Source organism: Typopeltis vanoorti, chromosome 7 (assembly GCF_054136105.1).
Source record: "Typopeltis vanoorti isolate ZY-2024b chromosome 7, IOZ_Tvanoo_1.0, whole genome shotgun sequence".
Lineage (NCBI taxonomy): Eukaryota > Metazoa > Arthropoda > Arachnida > Uropygi > Thelyphonidae > Typopeltis > Typopeltis vanoorti.
This window is the reverse complement of record NC_143555.1, coordinates 59,086,000-59,110,088: the sequence shown is the minus strand read 5'-3', so window position 1 is coordinate 59,110,088 and position 24,089 is coordinate 59,086,000. Positions and strand designations below refer to the sequence as shown.

General features: G+C 37.8%; 1 protein-coding gene across 1 annotated transcript in view; it reads left to right on the top strand.

Annotated features, from left to right (window-relative positions):
- LOC150104706 (fat-like cadherin-related tumor suppressor homolog) overlaps positions 1-24,089 on the top strand; it is a 573,066-nt gene that overhangs the window by 265,670 nt on the left and 283,307 nt on the right. The window contains exon 16 of the mRNA XM_090395611.1: positions 22,400-22,786. Coding sequence (XP_090251737.1) covers positions 22,400-22,786 — 387 coding nt within the window. The remainder of the gene's footprint in view (positions 1-22,399; positions 22,787-24,089) is intronic.

The following is a 24,089-nucleotide window of genomic DNA, read 5'->3' as shown; positions in this document are numbered from 1 at the left end:
GAGTTCTTTCGCTTTAAGATGAAATTTAATGAGTAATGATGGCAACGAGGTGACAGAAGCAAATAAAATCATTGAGTTACACTTTGCAAAGGTATATCATCCTAGTAAGGTTACTGCTTTAACGAACGTGACAGATACTAATGCAGGAACAGAGGTGGATGAATTGAAATTTCTTAGGATATTGCAAAATCCCAATGTAAATACAGCTGTAGGATTAAATGGGATATCAGCTTGGGTTTTGCAAAATGTGCAAGGAAACTGGCAGTGCCTCTACCTAGGCTCTTTAATTTAAGTCTCAGCTCTGGTAGAGTTCCAGAGGAGTTGAAAGAGGGAAAAATAATTACCTTGCATAAGAGAAGTTTTAAGACTGCAGTAGCAAATTATAGACCAATCAGTATCTCAGTTGTGGTGGTAAAAGTGATTGAATGATTGGTAAAAAGAGAATTCAACAATTGATGGAAAAAATATGATACTGTATGAGAGGCAACATGGCTTTGTGAAGGGTTGGTCATTCCTTAGTAATTTACTGTTGTTTTATAATAGACCAACAGCAGAGGTGGATAAAGGAAATGGCTACATGATGATTCTGCTGGATTTTGCAAAGGCATTTTATTATTATTATTATTATTCAGGCCTCCATGGAGTTCAAAAGACTCATCGTGGGAGGTCATTCCTAAGAACATAAAGTCTGTCAAGACTCATCGAGAGGAGGTCCCCCCCCCCCCCTAAGAAACACAAAGTCCATCATACCACTCCTTAAACTCATTGACCATTCTCGCTCTCACCACTCCATCAGGCAAGGCATTCCATAGTTAAACCACCCTCCATGCAAAGAAACCACTCCTCACCCTCTTGCTCACAGTTTCCTTTCGTAACTTCCAGGGATGGCTTCTTGTCATCACTCCTTCCTGCTGTTCAACCAAGCGAAAGAACTACCCAGTGTCAACCCTGTAACCACCACTCAACAGGTTAAAAGTTTCAATCATATCACCTCTCCTTCTTCTATCCACCAAACTCTGCAGTCCACATTCGCTCAGCCGAACCTCATAACCAAAATTGTACAGTCCTGAAACCATATTTGTCATCTGTCTTTGTACCCTTTCCACAGTTAATTTATCCCCTTCAAATTCTGGGGACCAAATCTGAGAACAATAGTCTAAGTGTGGTCTGATCAGAGACTTATACAACGGAATGATAACTCTTTTATCTCTGCAGGTCAGTGTCCTTCTCATAATTGCAGCAATCCTCTGTATTACCTTCACCACCTTTGCAATATGTCCCCTAAATTTCAGGTTTCTATCAATCATCAACCCCAGATCTCTTGTCTCCCCTACTTCCTCCAGTATAACTCCTCCAATAGAGTATGCAGCATCCCATCGATGTTTCCCAAACCTCAAGACCTTACATTTTGCTGCATTGAACTGACACACCCATTCATTTGCCCATCTATCTAGCTTATTTAAATCCTCTTGCAGGGCTACTATATCTGCACTATTACTAACAATCTTTCCCAGCTTCGCATCATCTGCAAACAACTGAATATCCCCTTGCAATCCACTGGCAATGTCATTGATATAAAGGTAAAACAATATAGGTCCTAGTACTGAGCCCTGTGGGACCACCACTTGTAACCCCCAGCCTCCTTGAAACTGCTCCACCATACACAACTCTCTGATACCTATCAGACAGCCAATCCTGAATCCAGTTGACCAGTCTGACATCCAGACCCATGTGCTGCAACTTAAATATCAGCTTATCATGTGGCACCCTGTCAAATGCCTTTGCTAAGTCTAAGAAAATTGCAGTATATGCCTTTACCTCATCTAATGTTCTTGTAACTTTATTATAAAAGGCTAGCATATTGCTAAAACAAGAGCGTCCTTTCACAAATCCATGTTGCCTCTCACAGATAACATCACCCTCATCTGCCCAGTGCTGTATACGGTCCCTCACTACTTTCTCCAAGATCTTAACAACTACTGATGACACACAAACTGGCCTATAATTAGACACTTCCAGTCTGCTACCGCCCTAATGCAATGGCGCTATCTTACCTTCCTTCCATTCCCTGGGCACCTTTCCCACAGCCAGACTTTCATTGAAAAGCCAGGTTAAAGGCAGTGTCAGGTCCCTAGTACATTATCTCAAAACTCGTGGTGAAATACCATCCGGTCCCAAAGCCTTACTGACATCCAGAGTACTCAGTATTTGAAACACACTCTCCTCCTGTACCTCTAAATCTTGAACCTGCCCTATCCCTCTAGCATTAAAACTGACTCCTCTAGGATGAAATAATCCAATAAAGTGTTCATTGAACAATTCCACTATGTCCTCTGCATCAGTCACTCTATTCCCATTTTTATCCCACAATATCATTCTTTTTACAGTCATTTCTCCTCCTACTGGCCACATATCTAAAAAATTCCCTAGAATTTTCTTTGGATCTTAGGGCCAATCTCCTCTCATATTCCAGATTTGCTTTCCTTACCACAGTAGTCACTCTTCTGGCCTGTGTCTTATATTCTTCATGCATCTTCTCTTCACCTGTCTCCTTATATCTCTTCCATAGCCTCTTTTTTGCATGCAATTCCTGTTTAATATTGTTTGTCATCCACTTTACCCCAAATTGTGTCCTCTTCTTCACTCGTGGTATACAACTTACCATTGCTGCTAACAAATATTCTTTCACAATTTCCCACGCACTAATGATATCCTGGCCTTCCAATTCCTCCCTCCATGAAACTTCCCTAAGTTGACGTCTAAGACTATTATAATCACCTGCTTTATAATTCCACATAAGTTCCCATCTCTTTGATACTCCTGCATGTTTATTCATTTTCCAAGTCAAAACCATATGGTCACTCTCTCCAACTGGTGGGAGAGATGTCATCTCAGTTATTATCAACTCTTCTGATGCTATAACCAAATCCAAAACTCTTGAACCTCTTGTTCCCTCTGTTACATGTTGCCTAAGACATTTGTCCCTCAGGAATTCTAGAAATTCCATACCCCTATTGCTACATGCATCTTCCTCTCTCCAGTTTATACTACTGTAGTTAAAATCTCCCATAACAATCATTCTTCTTGCACTTGCCAAATTTAACTGTCTAAACATCTCCTGGTCCCCCATCCTCTGTGCTTCTGGGTCTGTAGCAACATCCGAGGAGATTGGCCCTAAGATCCAAAGAAAATCCTAGGGAATTTTTTAGCTATGTGGCCAGTAGGAGGAGAAATGACTGTGGAAGAATGATATTGTGGGATAAAAATGAGAATAGAGTGACTGATGCAGAGGATATAGTGGAATTGTTCAATGAACACTTTATTGGAGTATTTCATCCTAGAGGAGTCAGTTTTAATGCTAGAGGGATAGGACTGGTTCGAGGTCTGGAGGTACAGGAGGAGAGTGTGTTTCAGATACTGAGTACTCTGGATGTCAGAAAAGCTGTGGGACAGGATGGTATTTCACCACGAGTTTTGAGAGAATGTGCTAGGGACCTGACACTGCCTTTAACGTGGCTTTTCAATGAAAGTCTGGCTTTGGCAAAGGTGCCCAGGGAATGGAAGGAAGGTAAGATAGTGCCATTGCATAAGGGTGGTAACAGACTGGAAGTGTCTAATTATAGGCCAGTCTGTGTGTCATCAGTAGTTGTTAAGATCTTGGAGAAAGTAGTGAGGGACCGTATACAGCATTGGGCAGATGAGGGTAATGTTATCTGTGAGAATCAACATGGATTTGTGAAAGGACGCTCTTGTTTTAGCAATATGCTAGCCTTTTATAATAAAGTTACAAGAACATTAGATGAGGGAAAGGCATATACTGCAATTTTCTTAGACTTGGCAAAGGCATTTGACAGGGTGCCACATGATAAGCTGATATTTAAGTTGCAGCACATGGGTCTGGATGTCAGATTGGTCAACTGGATTCAGGATTGGCTGTCTGATAGGTATCAGAGAGTTGTGTATGGTGGAGCAGTTTCCAGGAGAAAGAGGGTTACAAGTGGGGTCCCACAGGGCTCAGTACTAGGACCTATATTGTTTAACCTTTATATCAATGACATAGCCAGTGGATTGCAGGGGGATATTCAGTTGTTTGCAGATGATGCGAAGCTGGGAAGGATTATTAGTAATAGTGCAGATGTGGTAGCCCTACAAGAGGATTTAAATAAGCTAGATAGATGGGCAAATGAATGGGTGTGTCAGTTTAATGCAGCAAAATGTAAGGTCTTGAGGTTTGGGAAACATCGATGGGATGCTGCATACTCTATTGGAGGAGTTATACTGGAGGAAGTAGGGGAGACAAGAGATCTGGGGTTGATGATTGATAGAAACCTGAAGTTTAGGGGACATATTGCAAAGGTGGTGAAGGTAACACACAGAGGATTGTTTCTATTATGAGAAGGACACTGACCTGCAGAGATAAGAGGGTTATCATTCCGTTGTATAAGTCTCTGATCAGACCACACTTGGACTATTGTTCTCAGATTTGGTCCCCAGGATTTGAAGGGGATAAATTAACTGTGGAAAGGATACAAAGACGGATGACAAAGATGGTTTCAGGACTGTACAAGGATATTTTTGAGGATCGGCTGAGAGAATGTGGACTGCAGAGTTTGGTGGATAGAAGGAAGAGAGGTGATATGATTGAGACTTTTAAACTGTTGAGAGGCGGTTACAGGGTTGACACTGGGTAGTTCTTTCGCTTGGTTGAACAGCAGGAAGGAGTGATGACAAGAGGCCATCTCTGGAAGTTACGAAAGGAAACTGTGAGCAAGAGGGTAAGGAGTGGTTTCTTTGTGTGGAGGTTGGTTGAGCCGTGGAATGCATTGCCTCATGGATTGGTGGGAGCGAGAACGGTCAATGAGTTTAAAGAGTGGTATGATAGACTTTGTGTTTCTCAGGGGAAGACCTCCCCTCGATGAGTCTTGACAGACTTTATGTCTTAGGAAGGACCTCCCTCGATGAGTCTTTTGACTCCTTGGAGGCCTGAATAATAATAATAATATCCTGTCTTGCCCACCTCTACCTCACACCATATGCTCTCAAAATCATTTGTCTCATTGCCTTCCAAAGCCCCCACTCTTAGACGACATAGGTAGTCACTTATCATAAGCAGTACTCCACCACCACCACCACGCTTTCCCCTCCTATCCTGCCGAAAAATGCTGTACCCAGCGACTTCTATTCCTGTTATTATATCCTCTTCTGTCAACCACGTCTCAGTGATCCGAATAATATTTGGCCAGGCTGATGCTATCTGCACCACCAATTCATCTCCCTTATTCTGGATACTCCTAGCATTAGTATAAAGCATATAAATGCTATTGTTTCTATACCCAGCATTATCCCCTCTAGACTCCACTGGGTTCAGTGTTACCTGATGTCGTCTCCCTTCTCCCAAGTATCCATTCCCACAAGAGGCCACCCCTGCTATCACCTTCCCTGGGACACACTGACTTGTTCAGAACTGCAATCTCTTCATTTGACAGAATAACACATGGAACTCTGTTATTCAAATTAGAACAAATGGTGATGGATATGACACTGGTTAAGTGGATAAGAGGGTAGCTTCTGGACAGATATCAAAAAGTGATATATGTAGGGGCAGAATCGAGGTGAAAAGAGGTGAATAGTGGTATGCCCAAGGTTCAGTGCTGGGACCATTGATGTTTAATTTAAACATAAATGATATAGGAAATAAACTAAAAGGAAATATTCATTTGTTTGCTGATGATGCAAAATTAGGTGGAGTAATAGTTAATTAAGGCTATGTGGAGAGCGAGAGCTTGCAAGTCGATTTAAATAGGCTGTCACTATTGGCAAAAGATAATGGATGTCAGTTTAATGTGGAGAAATGTCAAGTTATGCATTTTGGGATAAATAGATGACAAGTCGATTATCACATTGATGGCACTGTATTCCAGGAAATAGATGAAACTAGAGATTTATGGGTGGTGGTAAACAAAGAGTTTTGAGGACATATTGCTAAGGTTGCTGAGGTAGCCCATAAGATTTCTTGGCTATTGAAGAACACATTAACATGTAGACCATAGATAAAACTAAAACAATAGCATTTTGTGGACAAACTCCAGTTAGAAGCAAAATAGTTATAATAAAATAATAGAACAGATAAATACTTTCAGTTATCTTTGATGTGAAATATCATATGAAGGAGAAAAAGACATAAAATTAAAAACTTCAAAATTTTTACAGATTATAGGCCTGATAAATAGAACACTCATCCCAAATATAGTACAAAAAGAAACACGCTTGAAAATATACAATACTTTAGCAGTGCCCACATTATTATATGGCAGTGAAATTTGGGCAAAAAACACACAAGATAAACGAAGAATACACAAGAAAAACAAGTGAAATGAGATTTATGAGAAGAACTGCAAAATACACATTATTAGATCAAAAAAGGAACGAAGACATTTTAAAAGAACTAAAAACAAAATCAATAGAAGAAAAATTAAACAATTATAAACAAAAATGGATTGAACATATAAACCGAATGGCCAACACTCGACATCCAAAACAAATACTAAAATATAAACCAATTGGAAAGAGAAGGCAGGGCAGACCGCAAAAAAGGTTATTGGATGGATAATGAGACTGGAACAGAGCAATATGGTCTATATCCGTAATTAGTGTTATGATGATGATGATTAACAAGTAGAGATAAAGAAATTGTTATTCCTCTTTATAAGGCCTTGATACATCCACATCTGGATTACTGTGCTTGAGTCAGGTTTCTTGGGATGAGGAAGTGTTCGAGAAGATTCAAAGATAAGTGACCAAGATGATGAGTGGTCTGTAGAATATTTCCCATGATGATAGATTGAGGATATGTAGTTTTCAGAAGTTGGTTGATAGGAGAAAAAGAGGGGATATGATAGTAACATTTAAGTTGCTTAAAATATTTTATAGGATTGGTGCATGGGAAATGTTTCAGCACTTGGCTGGAGTGGCCAGGATTCATCCCTGGCCACTCCAGCCAACTTTATTCAACTTCCAGGGATCATCCATGGAAGTTGAATAAAGGTTTGGTTGGTAGGGGGTGTGAGGACTATAATTTTTGCTATGAATTTTTTGCTGGAATGGGTTCTCAGAATATGTTGTGAGTGCTTTATCTGTTAATGGGTTTAAGGAAAGGTATGATAAATTGTGTGGATAGTTTGAGTCTCCCACGATGTCTTCGGACTCCATGGAGGTGTCCGTACAATAATGTCTTAATCTTCCAAATTATTATTATTTTCTCAGGCACTGACACTCTTCACAGGAGACCTTTACTAACCATTATTCACTCATTACTCTCTATGAATTCATTCACTTATGAAGCATTCATGACCACTTGAGCAACCTTTTCCATCCATTTCCCTTCTCCCGCTGGCAAAAAAATGTAGTGCTAATACCTTTGCTAACCACATTCTTATGCAGTTTCTAGATGACCCCATTGTTCTCTTCCTTCCTATCTTATACTTCAAAACTATACTATATATACTATAAAACACCTATGTGTTTTTATCACATCCCTCTTTTTTTGCCTGTGTAGTGCGAACTGTGGACATCTGGAAAGAGGGATCCCAGTAGTCTTGCACTACTTTAGCCTCTGCTCTGGCAAGGCAGACAGTCCTGGATGGCCTAGCCAGAATCAATCAGTTAAAGGGCTTACAAGGGTTAATGGTATTGCATCAGGTCTCCTGCTCTCATAGTCCTAAGACAAGTCCTAAGGTTTGTTGTGGTGCTAGTATACAGTCTGGGTAGCCTGATGTTCCACTCCCAAGTGCATTAATCTTGCCAGTGAGTGAGCACCAATGTTTATCTTTGCGGTGAGTGGGAAGCTCTTTTGCTAAATAAAAAATTCCTTGAGCATGAATCCTTCATCCTCAAATTTTTCAATGGCCCCTTCAGAAAGTCTCAACAAAGTATTGATACATAGATATATCATTTGATAACAGAAGTAAGAAACAAAAGACATATGAAAGTGGTATGAATGTACCAGTTTTTCTCATCATTCATGCAACAGGTGAAAATCCAATAAGGAAAATGTCACTCTCCTTTACTGAGAAGGATTTAGAAGGATGCTCTCCCAAAACAGTTATGAAACTATGTTCTGATGGTATCTCTGCAGAAACATCATGTCAGCAACACTCTAAAAAAATTATTTAGAGCAACATGAATGTGTGGAACTCTAGTCAAAGCAACACACACCTCAAACACTGAACTCTTCTAGACGGATGATATCAGAATAGTATCTTCTTGATGTTCCAGATGAGGAGATATATTTGAATCTTAAAGATCAGGGAGTGAGAGGTATGAGTCACATTCTGATATGTACATGTAGTCACCTGGTTCTGACCAGGAATATTATCATTACATTTGATACACCTAAACCTCCACTATCTGTAAAAGCAGAGTATCTCAACTGCTCTCTTAGGCTATACATCCCTAATTCTTTGAGATGTTTAATGTCAGAAATATCAACATGCTAAAACTGCCTATATGTCTCTCTACTACCTGTGTTCAATGGTGCAGCAACAAACATGATAATAAATCTTCCTCTATGTCATTTAATGTATTTAATGTATTAAAAAGAAATACAAAAGATTAAAACAGAACAAAATATATCATATCAGGATGCAAAAAATAAAATATCAACAGAAAACTCAAACTCACATGCCTATTCCACCATGTGATTATTTTACTATACCAGAACTTTATGATTGTGAGTGCTTCTCTGTGAAGTGCATCAGTTGCGTGACCTACTGCCTAACTCCTGAAGCAAGTCCAAAAATGGTCTCATTCGATGAGAACCACTTGTCCAAAAAATTATGGAAGAATATTATTGAAAGACAAACCATGAGACAGTGAAATGGATACTTAGGTATCCTCTGAAAGTAAATTAAACTTATCAAATGATCCTGATGCATCTAATGATATATTGAATATTTTTCCAGAGGAAGAAATGGACACTAGCCATCCATGCTTCCTAAAATCAGTTGAAAATATAAACCTGATAAAGTTAGCCCTCAACCTCTTGTAAATTGGACGTCTGTTGTTGTTATTTGTCATCCAGTCATTTTTGACTACTGGTGATCTTGTGAACAAAGGCTCTATCCCACTCAGCTTCTTGTCCTTTCTTTCAGCAGTTGTAAGTTCAAGTTGATATTTTGCTGCCTTCCTCTTCTTTTCATTCCTTCATTCTTCCCCAACATAACTACCTTTTCCAATGATTCATCTGCTCACATAATATGTCCAAAGTACATCAATTTCTGTTTAGCGATCATTGCCTCCAAGCAGCATTCTGTCTTTATACTCTATAAAACCTTCTTATTGGTCATTCTTGTAGTCCATGGGATCATGCTTATAATTAAAATGAATCAGTTCACTTTCTATCTTTCTTCTTAATAATCCAGCTTTCACATCCATACATCATTACTGGAAATATCATTGTTCTATGTTTCATAATTTTTGTCGAGTTTAACATGCCTTTTTTCTCCCATGACTATCCTTCTTTTAATTTTATTTTCATATTTTGTATCATTTCTTATTCTGGATCCCAGTAAATCAGAACTTTGAACAATTTCTATTTTATCTCCCTCTATTATAAATTTTCATCTAATTTGCCAGAAGCCATCACTTTTGTTTTGCTGCTGATTAAATTAAGCCCTGCTTTGCTACTTTCCTTTTTCACCAGTAGAATCAACCACTCCAGATCTTCCTTAGCATCTAGTTTCTTCTTCTTTTTGTCTACAAAGTCAAAATAATAGGAAAATTTTTAGTGAATTTTCATGGGTTTCATCAAAATGATATACTGTGATGCCTCGTAGTTCGTATTTAATTCATTCCAGAAACCCATTCGAACTATGAATCGTTCGAAGTCTGAATCAAGATTTTACATAAGAAATAATGGAAAGCAAAATAATCCGTTCTCATATCCAAAAAATTTCAATTTTTTTTTTATTTTATCTATTTTAGGTTTTTTAATGTTAATAACTTCGAAAAAATTAAACAAAATAATTTTATATTTATTTTATTAATTTTAATTATAACAACATAAAAATAACAGTGAAGAATATTTTTTTAATATAAAAATCACAAAGACAAAAATAATGCTCCTGTTGTAAGCTGGAGTTGAGAATGCTGATTTATGTTCTCTTTTTTCTGCAGAGAAGAATCTATCTAATGTTGTTTGGCGCTGATGATTTTTCTTTGATATTTTTAAAATAACCCATCAATTGTCATCGAATAAGTTGATATTCCTGGTCACTACTGCCTTATTAGGGTGCCACTTTTCCACAATAGCTTGTGTTCTAACCAAAACAGAGAACAATTCTTGAAGGTCGGCATTGGAAATGCATCCTTTGGCATCCTTCTCTTCCATAAAAATTTCTTTTTCTACTTCTTTTTGTTGTTGATCATGAAGATGTTGAAGTTCTTCTGTGCTGAGTTCGGTTTTATGATCATCTATTAATTCCTCTACATCCTCATCACTCACCTCTAATCCCATAGCTTTACCCAAAGACATAATTTCATTTACAACAGACTCTTCTTCACAGCTTACTACTTCACTGACTGAAATACAATCTGGCCAGAGTTTTTTCCAAGCAGAACTCATTGTTTTAATAGAAACTTCTTTCTATGCCTTATTGACAATCCTTAAGCAATGAAGAATGCTGTAATGCTCTTTCCAAAATTCTTTAAGAGTCAGTTCTGTGGCATTGGTTATTTTCAAAGCACTTTTGAAACATAGCCTTAGTACACAGTTTTTTGAAGTTTGAAATCACTTGCTGGTCCATGGGTTGTATGATAGAAGTGGTGTTGGGTGGCAAAAAATTTATCTTGATGAAACTGAATTCACCAACTAAATCCCCCTCTAAATTTGGGGGATGAGCAGGAGCATTGTCCATCACTAGAAGAGCTTTTAATGGTAGATTTTTTTCAGTAAGATAAGCTTTTACAGTGGGAGCAAATTCTTGATAAATCCACTCAGTGAAAAACTCTGGTAAACCCACACTTTCATGTTGGCCTCCACATAACACCGAATTTGCTCTTTATGACATTGTTCTTTTTAAAAACGCATGGAATTTCAGAATGGTAAACGAGCAAAGGCTTTATCTTACAGTCTCCACTAGCATTACCACAAAGCAGCAAAGTAATTCTATCTTTCATAGATTTATATACCGGTGCCGTCTTTTCTTCTTTTGTGATATAGGTCCTTTTGGGCATTTTTTTTCCAAAAAAGACCTGTTTCATCACAATTAAAAACCTGTTGAGATACAAATCCCTCATTATCCATGTACTCCTTAAAGGCTTTTACAAATTTGTCCATTTCTTCTACATCGGCACCCACAGCCTCTCCATGCATGACAACACTATGGATCCCAGTTCGTTTTTTGAATTTATCAAACAGCCTCTATTTCCTTTAAACTCCCCATTTTCAGTACTGATCTCAGGTGCAACTTTCTTAAGTTCACTATGCAGATGTTTGGCTTTCTCACAAATAATTCTCTCAGTAATAACGTCACCATGTAATCGCTTCTCGTTTATCCACACTAAAAGGAGTTTTCCCATGTCTTCGATAACATGTGATCTCCTGGAGGTCAGTGTTGTCACACCTTTAGCCACATTTGCTGCTTTTATTGCTTCATTATTCTTAAGAATGCTATTTATCATTGACTTTGACACTTTAAACATCGTCGCCAGATCCATCAAACATGTACCGTTTTCGTGTTTCATGATAATTTCTTTTTCATCTCAATTGTCGATACTACAACTTTTCTTTTAAGTTTTTCTTTCTACATTCTTAGATGCCATGGGCAATAAAAAAAAATGCCAAAAACAGTTACAAATTCTCTGCACAAACATATTGCGCAATGACTAGTAAATTAAGTAAACTGTGTAAATTAAGGGATAACGCACAGCAGACTGAGACAGACACACACTGTGCAGGCATGGGGAAGTGAGTGAGAGAAATTAGCGGGGGAGAAGCATGCCCAATGGCGTGCCGAAACTGTCTCTGATTATGACTCTGAGTCATATAGCATTATGACTCAGAGTCATAATGCTATATGACTCTGAGTTCCTGGCATTTTACTATAGGTCGAACTTATAAACGGCGTTCGAACTGCGAATCAAATTTCTTGTGTTCTCAAGCATTAATTTGAAGCATTCGAAGTACAAGGCACTACTGTATATATGATATATCAAGATTCTGCTGCAGAAAGACCAGCAGAATCAAGATTCTACTGGTCTTTTTGTTTCTGTCTGCAGGAAACTATGTCTGCACAGTTTATTGCAGACAATTCATTGTGGACAGTTCACTGCAGGAAATTCTTCATAGGGAAATTCATTGCCATACAATTCATTACAAGAAACTTGAAATAATATCGTAAATTATTATTATACAGACACTTCCATGGAGTCCAAAAACTCGTGAGAGACTCAATCTATCCACACAATCTATCATACCTCTCCTTGACCCCAGTGACATTAATATTTTAAGAAATTTCTGTAATGGTACCATTACAGAAATTAGGGAATTCACTAATCACTAAAATACAAAATATTAATTTCACTTTATTTATACAGAATAAAAATATTATAAAAGAGTGAAATAAAATCTAATTAAATGAATAACACACAAAAACAGAAAGAAACTGTATTTCTAACATATGTCTTGTTTTCAATGTGTGTATCATTGCAATATTATTTCAATTTTCTTGCAATGAATTTTTCCTGCAAAGGATTTCTACTATGAATTCTATGGGATGAATTTTCTCTGCAAAGAATAATCTCCACCATAAATTCTACTGTGTTGAATTTCACCTGTGAACACTATTCTTGGCGATGAATCGTATGGTGATGAATTTTCCCAGTGAAGAATAATCTCCACAATGAATTGTCTGGCAGTGAATTTTCCTACAATGAGCTTTCGGTGTTGAATTTTCCATAAACTGCAGGAAATGTACCGAAAACCTTGTAGGTCTTCACATTAAGAAATTTCACTAGTATTCATAAGGACAAAACTGGAGATGGTTCTGCTCATATTGGAGTTGCTATCCTAGCTGGCAATCATACTCCCTTCCAACAGGTTCTGCTGAATATTGCTGTGGAAGCAGTAGCCATTTGCCTATACAAGGGATTTCTTATTGCAGTATGTCTCATTTATTTACCTCCAGGTCTGGAGTTAAATGAAATCGATATCGGCAATCTTATCTTGCAGATGGCCAAGTCCATACTTCTTATGGTTGAAATACTTATGGTACCATTACAATACTTCTTATAGTGCTATCACAAATGGTGAGGTTGTATCATTAAGCAAACGTTTAACAATAATTATCCCTCTCTCTCTCTCTCTCTCCCCTAAATAATATACTCAGTACCTTCTTCCATATATCAACTCACTCATAAAAATGTTGCATTTTGCACTGCTACCATTCTTCCACTGCTTATATGGGTGTGAAAGAGACCATCTATGGAAGCAATCGTTTTTATTATTATTATTATTACATAACACCTCCAGGGAGTCCAAAGGAGGGCACCTACTCTACAACTCGAGGGAGGGCACCTACTCTACAACTCTGTCTCCACTAATCGCTACTACCTTCATCATCATCATCATCTACACCAACGCCATCTACTGCTGACCACCACCACTAATATTTTCACAGACAATCACAAACATCCATGCCCACAGTTGGATTCAAACCCACAGCCTTTTGGCTGGAGAGCAGATATGCTAACCACTCAGCCAACCAGGCCTGTTTTCCTCTTATTTGTGCTCTGTTTTCACAGGAACCATGTTCTCCTACATGGATGCTCATATGGAAAATGAACCATACTTACAGGAGTATTTTTTCTATCTTGCATTACTTAACCTGAAGTAATCAGTCAAAACACCTGACCAATAAAGCAGTGAAGTATGCATCAGAATGTATTCTTCATGCAGCAACAGCTGCAATTTCAAAAACATCATTTCAGTTTCAAGTTTATCCAAAGTCTTTGTGGAAACCTGAGTGCCATGTAGCCAAAAGAAATCAGGATTGTATGACGTATATTTTGTAGATACCCTACTGCATCAAATGTGATTGTGCTCAAACATGCTCTCAGGCCAGAGCAGGTTATGTTACATGCAATCTTGGATTGAATTTACTTCATCTGTTAATCAAATAACAGGATGAAAAATTGAATGGAATAAAATCCAGAAAATAAAAAGGTAGATATGAAGCACACCATTTGTCTACCATGGATTATAATTGAATTGTTGTTGCCAGGGCTGCCGAGAGGGGGTGACATCTGAGACTTTTGTCACGGGCCCGGCATTGAAAAGGGCCCGACCATTGGGCCCCGACGTGCCACATAACTGTGTTTATAATGCATGGTTTTAATTCTTGTAATAATACAACAATGATAAAGGATAATGGCATATCGAGAATGATACTGTGTTTTGTTTTAGACAGATGGCTATGCTCTTTAGCTCACCGTGAGTGTCCGGAAGACACTAATTCTCTTGGCACGGATCGCTGTAGTTATAGCGTGTGATGACGTCAATAGACGTTCGTGCAAGGTTGTTGCAGTCGGCTGCGCTAGCTAGTAATTGCATTCACAGTAATGTTCCCTGCCAGAATGCTTCATTCTTGTTAGTATTTTGATAGACGAAGGTTTTGTGATTGTTTGTAAAGTGTGCAACTGTATAGTGTAGGCCGTGTGCTAAAAAATAAAAGTAAGTATTCTTATTAATTTGATTTTTTAATTATTAAAATTATATTTTTAATAATAAAAATTTGACCAACAGAAATGTATCATCATAAATCTGGAAATCAAAAACGAAAGGAGAAAAGGGATCTTGAGAAGGCAAAAGAAGATTTAAAGAAAAACAAGCATTTACTACTGAAATATTTGAAGATGGAAGAACACCAAGATACTGAAAAAGTGATGCACTTTTTTAAGTGGGGCCCGGACCACAGACTTGTTACGGGCCCGAAAATTTCTCTCGGCGGCCCTGGTTGTTGCTGAACCAAACCCATCGCTTGCATTTTGGGAGAAAATGCTGCTAGAATCTCAGCAACAGCTTCATATCCTCCTTCATATGTTTAATATTGAAAGTGTTACAACAGATACAGCTGCTAAACTTTTCTAATATGGACTGGAGCCATGCATTCAGTCATTCATTAAAGCGAAACTAAAAGGATCCCCTTTTGCTGTCTTACCCAAGTGACATCCATTACTGTCATCATCTGTGGATCTCTCCTTTAACTATAGAACACAATACTTATGAAGAAAGAGTCTTCAGACTCTTCTCACAAGTCAATTGTCATTGCCATCCCAAAACCAGGAAATGATCCATCACAGGCAAACAGTTATCGACCTAGTGTCTTTGTTAGATATTGGATTAAATGGTAATGCCAGATTCTCTGAGAGTTAGAAAGCAGTAATCTTCTCTTCAGTACACAATGTGGCTTTCATAGACATTGTTCAACTTTAGACGAGTTGATCTGCTAAAAATATGTATGAGAGACACTTTCCTGAAATGATAACATCTGCTTTCAGTGTTCTTTGAAAAGGCTCATGATGAAGCTTGGAGATATGACATACTAATAAACCTCTGTGACCTTGGTCTCAGAAGGTGCCTCCCTATATTTATGAAAAACTTTCTGTCTTCCAAGTGCGAGTGGGAAGCACGCCATCCCTGCCATGTAATAAAGAAGAGAGTGTTTCCCAGGGCTCTGTTTTCATTGTGAGACTCTGCTGTCAAAGTTAATTTAGTCAGTGAATAGCTTCCTCTCACTGTAGGCAATGTTCTATATGTCGATGACTTCACAGTTTACTCTCTCTCTCTCTCTCGTAACATGAGGGTAATCATGTCTCTTAATGGGATCTTAGTAACGAGTTCAGCTTTTCAGCAGAAAAAATCATCTGTATACACTTCTGCCAAAAATGCACTCCTCACTGAGATCCTGAGGTATATATGAGGTGAATAAACTATTATTCAAGTACAACAGAAGCCAAATTCTTTGGAATCATCTTTGTCAGAAAGCTTACACACATTTGTTAATTAAGAGAAAAGTGCAAACAAGCGTTGAATCTCCTTCACACACTGTCTTCTACTGAATGGAATGTTGATCAATTTCTGTTGCTTCATCTTTATCTTGTGCTTATATGCTCAAAGCTGGATTATGGATCTCAAGTCTATTGTTCTGCAAGACAAAGTAGCCTGTGATGGTTGCATCCCCTTCCATCATAAGAGATTACGGGTAACTTGGTGATTTTCACACAATGCCCACTCAGTGTCTTTATATGAAGCAAATGAATCAACTCTATTACCTAGATGGAAACTATCTTCTCTTAAATATGTCCTAAAAATAAAGTTTCTTCCAGAGCATCCTATGTGGACTAGCATCTTTTCTATACTTCGGGAAACTCAGTATCAAACTCATCAGACTGATACTTTTGGCATGCATGTGCAAACCTGCAAGAAAGCAGTCCTTCATAGCAGGTTTGCAGGCCATCCTGTAACCTCTCTTTTGCCTTATAAGGAATTCTCACACTCTATCATCTATCTATCTTTTTTTTTTTTTTATGTTGTGCCCATACACAAGAGGTTGGTTGGCCAACCTATAGTACTTTAGTACCGTGTATGAGTAGTGGTTGGGAAAAGAGGAATTTGTTTACATTTTATTTAAATGACTGTAAATTGTATTCCCTGGGAAACACAGCAGGTGGGAGACTGTTCCACAGTGCAGCAGTTGCAGGGATGAAGGAGGAGGAAAAGAAACTTGTTCTGTTTGTTTCTAGGTGTACTGTGAAGAGATGTTGAGCAGCACTGCAAGTGTTCCAATGAGCTTAGTAACGAGTGGAGGAATTATTGGTGTTATTTCAGATGAGCATTTCCCATGGAAATATTTGTAGAATACACATACTGCAGAATCCATACATCTGTGTGAAAGTGTGTGTGTGTGGGGGGGGGGGAGTTGGTAAGAGATGGATCATTAATAAGTCTAATTGCTCTCCTTTGTATTGAGTCAAGCATTTTGAGAGAGCTTTTAGGGGCCCCACCCCCTATGTGGAAGCAGTATTCAATAGCTGGGCAAATTTGTGATTTGTATAATGTTAACAGCTGTTCAGGGGTGAAGTAACGTCTTGGGCGAAAGAGAAATCCTAGTTTTTTTGAAGCTTAGGATGCAATGGTTGTGATGAGTTTATGCCAGGAGAAGTTTGATGTGAGGGTAATTCCAAGAAGACAGATCTCCAACTGTCTGAGAATTTGGGTATCGTCAAAAAGGATACTGGGAAAAAATGGTTCTTTTTTATGGGAAATAGTACAGAACTGGGTTTTATTGGCATTGAAATTGATGAGGTTATCCGAACCCCATTGTAGGATGGCTTGGAGATTGGAGTTGAGGGTAGTGGTGGTTGATGTTCTGTAGGTTGATGTGAGTTGTGTAGGATAAGGTTTATCAAATGCAAGCGAGGAGTATAGTGTGCTGTTGTCTGCAAAACTGTGTATTGGGTTGGAGGTCAATTGAAGTAAGTTGTTGATATATAGCAGGAAGAGGGTTGGTGAGAGGACAGAACCTTGTGGAACTCCAGCATTAATTGAATGGTGAGAGGATAGGGAGCCATCCACCATCACACACACACACACACACACACAGTGTGCATCCAAACAGAAAGCTGGCAGTCCAACTACAGAAGTCCTGGGTCGGACCAAATGATGGTAGTTTGTTTAGTAGGCCTTTGTGCCAGACCCAATCAAAGGCTTTGGAGATATCTAGTGCAACCACTTGAGATTCGCCAAACTTCTCCATGGCATTTGTCCAGAGATGGGTGACATATGTGAGCAGATCTCCTGTTGATTGGCAGTGACTGAATCCATACTGGCAGTCATTTATCAGGTGAGTGTCTTCAAGGTAGTGTAGGAGTTGGGAATTGATGATTTTTTCCATTACTTTTGACAGGGCTGAGGTAAGCGAGATAGGGTGGTAGTTGGACAGCAGTGACTTGTCACCCTTCTTGGGAATGGGCTGAATATAGGCCAATTTCCAATTTGTGGGATAGATTCCAGTGGAGTAAGAGTATATATATATATATATATAGGTGACATAGGATAGGAGTCAGTTCTGGTGCACAAACTTACAAGACAATTGGGGGAATGCTATCAGGGCCAGGAGACTTTTTTGTGTATAATTTGGACAGTATTTTTTGATCTCATCCTGGCAAAAGGATATAGGAAGCATTGTATTTTGGGTGCCTGGAATGGTTGGGGGACATTTACCATCGTCAGTTATGCATGCATTGGAAGCAAAGTATGAAGCCAGAAAATTGGCCTTTTCTGTGGGTATTGATGCAATAGAGCCATCTGGGTATGAAAAGGTGTATGGTGGGTATGGAATAGTGTTGGACAGAAGTTACGGACAATTGCTTTGGCGAAAGACCAAAAGGCTCGGATGCTGTTTGGACACGCTGCTAGTTTCCTGCTTTTGAACTCTGTTTTGGAAGCATTGATTGTTTTTTTTGCATCTATTTCGGGCTTTGGTGTAAGCTTTATAAGAGGAGGAGGTTCTTGATTTCAGCCAGTTATGGTATGTCTGATGTTTCATCTGTACAGCTTTGGCACATCTTTTGGAAAACAAGGGTTTTGTTAGGGAATGGCAGTTCAGAGTACTGTGTGGAATGTATGTTTCCATGCCGGTAAGGATTACTTTGGTAATAAGCTCGGTGCATATGTTGGGTTGGAAGGCTGGAAGCAATAGTCCAACCATGGGAATGTAGCATAGAAGTTGCAGAGGCTGTCCCACTTAGCACTGTTAAAGTGCCACACTACTCTTATATGGGAGTGTCTGTGTAAAAGTTGTTGCATGGGGAAGGAGATGAGCACTAGATTGTGATCAGAATTGCCTGGGAGCTCACTACTTTCACTGTGTATTTGGAGGGGGCAGTAGTGAGGAAGAGATATAAGGTGTTTGGGTTATCTGGTACTCTGGTTGGCATCTGAACAAGTTGTGTAAGGTCGTTAATGATAGCAAATGTTTCAGCATATCTGCCTGCAAGATCTGTACAACTGGAGGAGGAAAGCCAGATAATGTTGTGGACATTAAAATCTTCTATGAGGATAATTTTGCTGTTGGGAAAGTGGGATTGGAGAAAGTCAATTTTTAGGGAGAGGAATTTAAAGAGCTCAGAGTGGTTGGTTGTGTTGGGGGAGCGATTGAGACAGCAAATGAATTTGACTGAGTGGAGAAGGGATATTTTCAACCAAAGAAGGTCAAAGTTGGGTGATTCTAGGTTGGGTGCTCTCTGGCAAGGTATGTCAGAGCAGATGTATGTGCAGACACTACCGTTGAAATGAAAATTGTTAAAGAGTGAGTAGTTTGGAAGGTTGAGATAAGTAGTGCTGGGGGGAGAGGTGAGATTTGAGTTTCTGCCACGAAGAGTAGGTAGGGCTTGATAGACTGAAGGTGGTAGTGGACACTATTAAGGTTGGAGTTTAGGCCATGGATGTTGGTTTAGTGGATATGTAGGGTTTTTGTGAGTCATATGTTTGACAGCAAGGGTCTTCACATTTCCTATGCAGTTCCTGCATACTGGTCTCCATGGTGGCTGATAATGACATCACTTGGTTTTTGCACCATTTATCTTGTCTGTAGTCGATGATCCAACTGTTGTTACCATTTTGACATTTTTCTTCCAGTTGTCTTTGTTCCCTTTGTGCAAATGATAAATCTGGTTGAGCATGTATGTGCGATTGGGGACAGGTGCCTTTGAACTTGTTGTTGATCGCTGTTATTAGTTTTGATGTGCTTTTCGGCATGTCGCAAGTCACTTTTACTAGGCACAGAAAGTTCGTTCCATCCTTCCTTTTATTTATAGGCCTGAAACGATTGCAAATCTAATCATCGATTTTAAGATATTCTTAGAATCGCTGTTGCATTCTTCACTGGTTTGTTGATGACCTTGTTTAATGATTTTCCGTTTTCTGTCAGAAAGTTCAAAATGCCGGCCTTGAATTTTTTATTTTTGGCCCCCATCAAGTCGTTTACCGTTGATGCGATTAGATCATGGAGTTATTTCACTGGCAAAGTTGAGCTTGCATTGCGCTGGTCATCAGTTTGTTCCAGCTTAGCTTCCACGTATTTTGGAGGTAAAAGTTTCATTTACAGCACTGATGTGCTGTTCGAGGTTTTCGACACGTTTACCTATGTTCAGAAGTTGTTTTACAGAAGGGAGGCACAGCGAACAGAAGAACAGCTGGTTAAGTTTGATAAGTAGCTTTTTCGCAGATTCGTCTATTTTGGCACAGGAAGCATGTAGCCAGTGGCAACAGAACTCGCAGAATAAACCCTTTTTTTTATCTGTGACACCAGTTTTCCAGCTGCAACACGTAATAGGTTTGTCGGTGGCGATCAACAGCACTGTGCTGGTGAGACATGGGGTGCTCGTTCACCATTTGGCTTTTGTTGCCACCTCTACATGCAGTTATTTAATGCTCATGGAGCAGAACTTTGATTTCCTTCCCATCTATACTGATGATTCAAGATCTAAGACCTATGGGGATTGTGCTGCTGTATTTCTTGACTATCAGATCTCAGTATCCCTTTTATATGCAGAAGCTTGTGCATACAAAAGAAAATTTCTACCAAAAGTATATGATTGATACAGTGTCATTGAATTCTATACAGATAATCTCATCTCCTGTGTACAGATTAAAGGTCCTTAATTTTGATATTCAGCTGTGCTGGATTTCCAGTCACTTTGGAATTGAGGGAAATGAAGCTTTTTTTATGTTGCTTTCACCTGCAAAAAAGTTATTTGCAAAACTATAGCGCATTTTGTACTGTGGGTGGGTGGGTTGGCTGAGGATTTTTTCTTTTTTTTTTATCAAATGTATATTTTTTATTTTTTTTCATATTTCTAAAATTTATTTTCACATAAATTTAACTCCTTCTGGAAACCCTGCTCTAAAGACCAAATGTGAAACTTTTTTGAACCATTTCAGGCCTCCAATAAGCAGGGCAGTGGTCTCAAACCATGTGATGAATTTCATCTCCCACCTAAATTATCAGTTGATCTAGCAAATTTAGCTGCTAGATTAGCTGATAATTTTCTGCATGCTGTTTACTAGTCCCATATATGGACTACAGATGGTTTATAAGATGAAATATAATAACCAATGGTAGTCATGGCATACCCTGGATTATTTTATATATTATAATAACCCTGGCGGTAAGCACTGAAAAATAAATTGCACTAGATATTAAGCCTGTAATTAAACATCATCAGTGTAGCCAATGTAGATACAGAAGTTATTCCTGCTAGGCTTTGCATAGGTTACTCTGTCATCTTACAAATTTGCATTTACTGAAAGCTAATGCCCTCCATGTATGAAGAATTCAATACACTTCTTACCACTTGTCATGAAAACATGACAAGTGGTAAGAAGCTAGCATTTCACTTGATGAAGGGATGAATTCTTTACTAATCTAGCCAAGTTGTATATCCTCAGTCAGATCTTATCAGACTTTGACAAATGCATGAAGTTTTTAACTTTTTAAAAAGAATTAATTTATAAAAACACATTTGGTTATATATATTCTGTTTATATATAGATACTGGTTTGCTTAATTTTTTTTAATATGCATTTTTGTACACAACATGATATTTATTCATTTATGAATAAATATCATGATGTGTACAAAAATCTTGAGTAACCTTTAACCTTTGGCTTGGTGCAGTATGACCTCTTTGCTGTTCTTGCACCAATAAACCTCTGATCAACCAAATTTGTTAATAGGAACATGATAGCAAATCTGAAAGAAAGCATGTTTTTCTTTCCTCCCACCCACATTGACTGAAAATGCCACTCTTGATCATCGGAAACTTTCATGAGAAGGTAGTTATTTTCTATACACAAAGTTAGATGTATAAATTGTTATTTATATAATGTACAAAAATGCAACTAACCAAATATCATCAAAGGTGAAATGCTGATAAAGATATTCCTTGTTATATTTGAACGGACTTTACAAATAATAAACTTTTTATATAAAATCTACAGAAGAAACAGAAGTAAAAAATCTTTTAAGTTTCTAGTTATTCAAAGAAACAACAGAATATCACTTTTCAAAATTATGCTGGTTTAGTTACATAATTAGAAGCCAGTTTATTTCCCAATACATATATTAAACAGTTATTATGATCACTGGAAAATATGATCAAATAAGCATGCCAATTGATGTTCTACTTTAGTATTTTCCTCATGTTTCTATTGATAATATATTTTGAAATTAAATAAACTTTTATGGAAGTAATATAAATTATAAAACAAGTTCTATGATAGTAATTTCTAATTTATGAGTTTGTATTAAAGTAAATAATTATGCTATTTACTTTGTAGGCATTAATCGAAAAATCAGCTATAATTTTGTGGATTCAGCCAATGAACACTTCATAATAGATGGAAAAACAGGAATTGTTAGATTGAATAAGCATCTGGATAGAGAAGAAGAATCTTTGTATAATCTGACTGTGCAAGCTGTTGACCTTGGAATTCCACAAATGTCATCTGTTGCATACCTAGTCATTACAGTATTGGATGTTAATGATAATCCACCTGAGTTTTCCCGCAAAATTTATTATGCAAATGTTTCTGAAGATGTTCTCACAGGTACAGAAGTTGTGAAAATTCTAGCTACCAGCAGAGATATTGGTATTAATGCTGAAATAACATATGCTATAATTGGAGGGAATGAGCAAACATCCTTTAGCATACATCCAAAATCAGGCAAGTACTTCTGTTTCTTTAGATGACTGTTACTTATGAATAAAAAAAGGAAGTTCAAGTAAACTCAGTCACGATACTTCATATTTGTAAAGAGCAATACATCACCCCAATAAGCCTATCTGAAAGAGCTCACTTTTAGTAGTACATTTATTTGCTTCTCTAAAAGTAAAGTTTTAATTCATGCAGTTTCGCCTATCAAAGTCATGTTTTTCCATATCTTTGCACTTCAGTAGTACTGGTATATCATTTAACATGCCACGTTTCTATAACAAACTTTCTGTATGGAAGTAATATCACATTGATTTCTGGGATAACATTCTTTTAACCATAAATCTTATATAAAAGAATGATTTTCTAAAAATCCTCATTCCTGTCATAAATAGAAAATTTTAAATTCCTTTAGGTTACTCTGTGCTTTTGCATATGAAAATAATCTAAAAAAATAAAATAAAATACCATTATTATTAGTCAAGGTCTTTCTACAGATCATTAAACCATATATTAAAATCATTCACTGTTTCCATACTCACCATGAATATATTGATTGAGCGGTCAGTCAATATATTTCACTTACCAGCTCCTCTTCATGGGGCACCTGTCTGTGGTTGAGGCCCTTTTTGTTCTTCCTCTTTTCTTCTGCTTTTCTTCCTGTATTTTTCACTATACTTCTCCTGTCTGTTTTTTACTATCTTTTTTCAAGACCACATTACTAGAATTCAACATACTGCTGCCATGTGTGCCCTATGGTACAACCTTTGTTTCAATAAGGTAATACCGTGAGTAGTCATATTTAAATAAATTATAATACCAGAATAAACTCATGTAAAATATTATTTTATTAGTATAATTTTTGCCTAAGTATCAAAGGCATCTTCAGTACATGTAAAAAAAATAATTGAACAATAACTGACAATTCCAAAAGATGCCACCTAAGTAGCTAATATAAGATAACTACATTAAAAAAGGTCACCTCTACCTCTTCAAATACAGAAGAAATAACTTGTATTCCTATCCCTTATGTGCAAGGCATTTGTGAATGTATATAGTAATTCTTGTAGAAAGGCTTATACGCTAGTTAAACATGATAATTAATACTACTTAAGGAATTGACAGCGTACACTAGAAATATAAATTAAATCAACTTTAATATATACTTTCCAATATTTCGGCAACGTCACATTACCATCTTCATGGGAACTTAAGATAAAGACACACGTGCATGCAAGTACTACATAATAGCAAATGAGAAACGAAGCGAGGAAGCTACCATTTTTCCTAAAGTCCTGATGGTGCCCCCTGGCGG